The sequence below is a fragment of the Centruroides vittatus genome, unplaced genomic scaffold, assembly GCF_030686945.1.
Source record: "Centruroides vittatus isolate TY-2023 unplaced genomic scaffold, ASM3068694v2 scaffold_769, whole genome shotgun sequence".
Taxonomy (NCBI): Eukaryota; Metazoa; Arthropoda; class Arachnida; order Scorpiones; family Buthidae; genus Centruroides; species Centruroides vittatus.
The window spans coordinates 1202613-1209593 of record NW_027122717.1 but is presented as its reverse complement, the minus strand read 5'-3'; the positions used below and the strand labels follow the sequence as shown (position 1 = coordinate 1209593).

At 38.9% G+C, this 6981-nt stretch overlaps 1 protein-coding gene across 1 annotated transcript; it reads left to right on the top strand.

The window, feature by feature from the left end:
* Window positions 1–2366: 2366 nt before the first annotated feature.
* LOC136989837 (protein FAM200C-like) lies at window positions 2367–4169 on the top strand. The gene has a single exon (XM_067288121.1). The coding sequence runs from the start codon at window positions 2367–2369 to the stop codon at window positions 4167–4169; it is 1803 nt and encodes a 600-aa protein (XP_067144222.1).
* Window positions 4170–6981: the final 2812 nt, after the last annotated feature.

The following is a 6981-nucleotide window of genomic DNA, read 5'->3' as shown; positions in this document are numbered from 1 at the left end:
TTTGTTATTAAAAAACAACTAAAAAAATTAATGTTTGTTATACTTTATGACAAAGTAACTTAATTCTCACACACTTCTTTTAGTTGTAAGGTACATTATAAATTAGTAGGACAATTTATCATCTCAAAAATGTGTCAATGTAAATTTTACTCCGTAGCACATTCTACTTTAACTATCCTGCCCATAGACTAGGCCCATCAGTCCAGGCTGTTACAATTTTGGATTTTTTATAACTTCCTGCCCTGTAGGTTAAGCAGGGCTTTTTAACAAATTCATAATTGGTTCGGCCGGGTGGCGAGGAATGGGTCTCACATATCTAGAGCGGACCACCCCCAAAAAATTCCTGGGGTTTTTCGACTTATCCGGATTCCATCCTTGGCCATCAAAGTGGTAGGCTATCACCTTAAGCGCTCAGCCGTCTGGCCATCAGAAATCTTGGTTTGAATCCTTTCAGAGTTCACATATTTTTTATAGATGATATGTGCTTTAGCGTTTCTCTTTATTCTTCTTTTATATAGGGTGGTCATACGTCTCGATTTTCCGTGTTTAACCCTCAAAAATACAATAAAATTTTAAATAGAGTAATTTTATAGGTTTCCAAATGCAATATAACCAATTTATAGATTAACTAGCAGATGAGCCCAGCGTTGCTCGGGCAAAAAGTAACGATAGTGAAGATTAAGATTATTAGATTATAGCCGATCTTACCCGTTTTTACCGGTTGCAAGAATTAGGTTCAGGGAGTAATCAGACTAATTACTCTCTTCCGAGACTAATTAGAGAAATTTTAGATGGGTCTAAAAATATGTTCGAATTCCCGCAAAAAACCACATCTGAAATAGTACAGTAATATCCGAATTCAGGGTAATCCTTAACCCTTTCCCTCTTCCCCGCGGGGGAGGATTTTGGAAAATCCCTTCTTGTACGTTCTCGTGACGTATTCTGTGTACCAAATTTCAACTTTCAACTCCTAACCGTTTGGGCTCCGCGCTTATTATCATCATTATCAACCCATCTTGCTTATATACGAGTACATAGATTATTTTTATATCAATCTAAGTTTAGCTATTTTTAGAGCCATTTTTCACACTCTTAAAAACTGTTCCGGTTTGAACAATAAAAAAATATGGTTATCCTGCTCTTAGAGCCGCCGCAAACTACAGGAAGCGAGAGCTAGCGTACGCTCGGTCGCGTTCCCAAGCTCCGCCTTTTTTCCCATGATGCTACGTGCCATTTTTGCTAGATAAGTTACTCGGGCACAAAGCAGCCGCAAACTACACATTAGAAAGGCAGTATAGGCAGGTGCGCCCACCATTAATGGAGCGGATAAAACGGTAAAAATCCTATTCACAAACTTTCTCTAATTCTCCAGTCGTTGTTATTCGCGACCTGGAGCACCAAATTCGACGTCTGTCCACCACGTAGTCTGGGTCCAGGAATGTTATTTCTTTCACTGATTAGCCCTATGTGGTCCAAGAATCGGTCACCCCACCCAAGGGAAAAGAGTTAGAAAGGAAAGTTCTGGAAGGAAGAAGAAACAAAGAACAAAGGAAAGGACTAAAACTATACTTAATTTAATATACATTAATATGGCGTACAGCCACAAGACAACGAAACACATTAGCAATCTGACAGGATGCCTCCCAGGAGGTCTTTTACACTTCCTTGCACCTATTTAGGTTTTAGACACGAAGAAAACCCGGAAAATTTCATCTCACCAGCTCGGTAGTGAAACAGGAACCTAAGACCTTATTCAGTGGTTTTATCGGTATTTGTTTATAAGCTATACACCAACGTTTTTTCTCTTAATTTTATTTACAATAGAGACATACATGCTAGACATGTCCAAAACATATCAAATATATGATTGGGAAACTGAAGTGTATTAACGACGTGCAAAGAGAAACCTACGACGAGAGACTTTAGAGCAGTGGTTCTTAACCTGGGTTCGACCGAACCCCTGGGGTTCGGCGAGTCAGTCTCAGGGGTTCGGCGGAGGTCAACCACCTGACGTCATCGTGACGTAGAAACCGTATTGGTTTCGAAAACTAATGCTACATAACGTGTGTTCTATTGGGAAACTAACTTCTCTTACTCTCTAACTTCTACTACTCTCTAACTGAAACGAAGTGAAGAGGTCCCAATCGAATACACGTATAAACGACCTGCAAGACGGTCAAGCACACACCCGACTCATACGTTCGTGATGACACGCCCCACTCGGCTATCATTGGCTGCGGGTGATCACGCAACATCGCTTGGCCTTTCTATGCTGCAGGAAATTTGGTGCGCCCAGTATTCAAATTGTGACTGTCGTGATTGTACGTCGTGTGATTTCTTTTTTAATATTTTAATCCCTTCATACTATGTCGAGCAAAAAAAGAAAGTGGTCGGACGAATATGTACAATATGGATTCACATGTATAACGGAACGTGATGGGAGTCAGCGTCCTTGTTGCATGATTTGCAATGCCAAGTTGAGCAATTCTAGTCTAGCACCGGCAAAACTAAGAGAACACTTCTTTAATCTGCATGGAAATTACAAAAATACAACACTCGCTGAATTCAAGGTGAAGAGGGCCAGATTTGATGAAAAGGGTAGTCTGCCTGTCCTCGGCTTTGTACCCATCGATAAACCGATCCTTACAGCATCGTACGAAGTCGCTTACCTTATCGCAAAGCAGGGCAAACCACACAATATTGGTGAAAAACTCATAAAACCAGCCGTGTTGAAGATGGCGAATATCATGCTGGGAAAAGCGGCTGAAGTTAAGTTATCCCAAATTCCTCTTTCAAATGACACCATCAGTGACAGAATAGACGACATGAGCAAAGATATCTTGGCCCAAGTAGTTGCAGATCTGATTTCAAGCCCGGCAAAATTCAGCCTTCAACTCGACGAAACTACAGACGTTTCCAGTCTAAGTCAGCTTGCAGTATTTGTGCGCTATGTGAAAGACGACGTTATAAAGGAAGATTTTTTATTATGTAAGCCTCTTACAACAACAACTAAGGCAGCCGATGTAAAGAAACTTGTGGATGACTTCTTCAAAGAAAATAATCTTTCGTGGGATATGGTTTCTGCAGTTTGTTCGGATGGAGCCCCAGCCATGCTGGGAAGAAAGTCTGGTTTTGGTGCGCTAGTGAAAGCCGATGCACCACACATCGTTGTTACACATTGTATTCTACACAGGCATGCGTTGGCAACAAAAACCATGCCTCCAAAACTGGCAGAAGTCTTAAAAATTGTAGTGGAATGCGTGAACTATGTGCGAAATAGTGCTCTGAGGCACCGCATCTTCAAGGAGTTGTGTAAAGAAATGGGGTCTGAATTCGAGGTACTTCTGTACCATTCAAACGTTCGGTGGTTATCCCGGGGACAGGTTCTGAATCGTGTTTTTGCCCTACGTGAGGAATTAGCCCTGTTTTTGCAAGAGCACCAACATGGTCATGCAGATTGCTTCAAAAATTCTGAATTTATTCTCATGCTTGCGTACATGGCTGATATCTTCGCAGCTCTCAATCATCTGAATCAACAGATGCAGGGCGGTGGTGTCAACATCATCGAAGCGGAAGAAGCCCTGAAGGCGTTTCAAAAAAAGCTACCGTTGTGGAAACGACGAATAGAAAACGGTAACTTTGCAAACTTTACCCTGCTAGACGAATGTGTAAATAAGAATTATGATGTGCCTGGAATCGGAGATATTTCTGTATCGGGGGAACTGAAGCACGCAATTTCCATGCACTTAGACGAGCTTGCAAAGTCTCTTGAAGGGTACTTCCCTTCAAGAGAGTTATATCCAGCATGGGTGAGGCAGCCGTTTACGTTTGATGTTGAGAAAACAGATGTCAATGATACATACCTGGATGAAATCATTGAAATTCAGCAGAGCCAGGTTCAACAGCAACTCTTCAAAACAACAACGCTCTCATCGTTTTGGTGCCACCAAATAGTAACGTACTCTGCTATTGCGAAGAAAGCTCTGGAGATTTTGATACCGTTTGTGACAACATATCTTTGCGAGCAATCCTTTTCGAGGATGCTGGACATTAAAACGAAGAAAAGGAACAGACATAGTTGCGAAAATGACATGCGAGTGGCACTTTCCAAGGTAAAGCCTCGCATTTCCGAACTGGTGTCTAAAAGGCAACAGCAGCAGTCACACTGATTTTAAATTTTGTTCTTTGTTCGTAATGTTTTGTTCTATAATGGTTTTGTTTATTTTGTGGATCAATAAAATATATACGTATGTTTTGAATTTGAAAAATTATATTTTATTTTTCCAATTAAAAGGGGTTCGGTGAATGCTCATATGAAACTGATGGGGTTCGGTACCTCCAGCAAGGTTAAGAACCACTGCTTTAGAGAAAAGGTTCAACGTCGTATCCCACCCAAAATTGTGAAGTCCGGAAAAACCCCAGGTATTTCACTCCTTACTGTGTTCATTTTTTCTAGATTCTCTATCCCTCTATCATTTTCTTTCTTTCCCTAGTTTTAAGTTAGTACGTAAGTATTAGTCATAGTTTTCGATCATTATTTATATTTGTCGCGAACGATACGTTTTGTAACTGTATGTCGGAATATTGTATGACGCCATATTATCATTAATTACTGTAGAGTTGGAATCCAAAAGTATCTGTTCATATACGTGAAATAAAATACTTTGTTTGACTACTGTCGCTTAGTTATTAATACGTCTTTCCTTCGTCGATCTGCGTACATTTCGCGTGAACCTTTAACAGTTTTATACGTATAACATTGACCCCTTTTTTCCTACTTTTTTTTAAATTTTGTAATTAAACATAATTAATTATATTAAAAATAATAAAAATGAAAAAAAACGAAAGAAATGTGTTAATTTTGAAGAAAAAGCTGCGAAGTACAATTTTCTTTTTCTCGCCTTAGCACGAAACTTGACACTGATGAGTCACTGTTTACACAGCTGGATGACCTTGAGAACAGCTGGTGTGGTGTTTCGCGGGACATTCTCATGAAACTCTCGGGAGGAGAAGGGTAAAAAGTAGGGTGAATACTAGATGGAGGGATATTTCAAAATTTTTTTTTTAATTACTATTTTAATTGAAATTTCCGATCCCCCGACTTAAACGTAATTATAAAAAATCTATTAATTAAAAAAATTAAAAAACTATTGGATGTTGTTTTTTACATCAGAAAATAGCTTTAAATAACTTTACCGAAGTAAAATCGGCGCGCTAGAACTTTAGAAGGATGAATAAAGTTCCATAAAAAAATCCCATAAAAAAACAATTAAGCGTTAATTGCGCATCATTAATGGCTAATTAAAATCGCAATAAAATTTTTTCGCGCGGGTAACAATTTTTCAAAAAATTTGGGGACTGAAAAAACATCCGAAAAATCAAAAAAAAATTTTTTTTCCCCGAGGGTCTAAAAACCCATTTTCTGTGTAACGCTATGTAAACCGATCGAACTGACTTCGATTGCGGGTACGAAGGGTTCAATTAGAGTGTACTATAGATTACCCCCTATAGAATTTCAGGACTTTGATTATATATTGGAACTCAGGAGACCGAGACGAGTTCAACGGTACCCTATTTTGGACCGGAGACGAAAAATAAAAAAGTTATCATACTTTTTCACTTACCATATTTTTTTAATGGTCTCACGAAGACGGCACCATAGTTGCTAGTACTGCCATCTTGCGGTAAAGTCTGCAAACCATGACATCGGACTACGGTCATCTCCAGTAGGGTTAAACACGCGATACGAGAGCGGAGAGAGCGACGCGACTTCCGATCATCGCGCGATCGCCATTTCGGTTAATGTTACTTATGGCAGCGAACGTGGCGGCCGTTCCGACTGTTCGTGCTCTCGACTGACCTCCCGGAGGGGAGCCGCCAGCAGGCCGCCATGTGCTAAACGTCACTAGTTATTGATTCACGGTAGTTATTGAACAAAGTAAAAAAAAAGGGGGGAAACGTCTACTAAAGGCAATTTTAACGGCAAGCGACGCGACTCCCGATCGCGATAGCGAGGCCGACTTAGCGGAGAGAGCGACGCGACTCCCTATCATCGCGCGATCGCCGGAAGAAAGTATGATAACTTTTTTATTTTTCGTCTCCGATCCAAAAGTAGGGTATCGTTGAACTCTTCTCGGTCCCCTCAGTTCAGATATATACTCAAAGTCCCGAAATTCCATAGATAGTAATCTATAGTATCCCCAGAATTATTATTTAAAAATAAAATAAAAGACTATCGTCTGCACAATTAAAACACTTCTCACCTGTTACACATTAACAGGTGAGAAGTGTTTAAATATTTTAAGCAGTATACACTATGTTCCAATATAAAAACATAACTATTATGATAAATAAAACTATGTTCAGTGGTGTTGTTACAGTTTAATCCACAAAATACGATGTGTCCAGCATCCAAAACGGTTTCACCTTCTACAAGACAACGTTTCCTATCAGTTCCTTACCTGTTTCGGCAGCCATTTTGAACGCCCTCTGTCGGATTTGGCGCTTGTCAATTGTGGGCCTGGCCAAACCCATAATTGAGTTGCTAAAATGTGTTTGAGTTCTCACAGAGGGAAATTACAGAAAAGTAATGTAGTAGATTGTAACCGGCTATTCGATGAATAATATTCCGTTAACAATAAATTAAATTTTACAATAGGTTTAATTTTAATTTTTAATGTAATATTCAAAATTTCTCTACAAAATTAGTTTTCTTTTTTTTTCTAAATTTGTCAATTGCTGTATATCTATTTTCAAATGAACTAAATGATCATTTTTAGGCTGAATGCTTTTACGTCATTTTGACGTAATTCTTACGCTTATCTGCAATAAAAATGAACAAATTACGTCAAACTGACATAAAAAACAAAATCATGAAGTAAATTATATATATTTATTCCACGGAAAAAATATTAGCAACCAAACGAACAAGTTTGGTTGCTAATACTTTTATATTAAAAAAGAAATATTGTATTAAGTTTT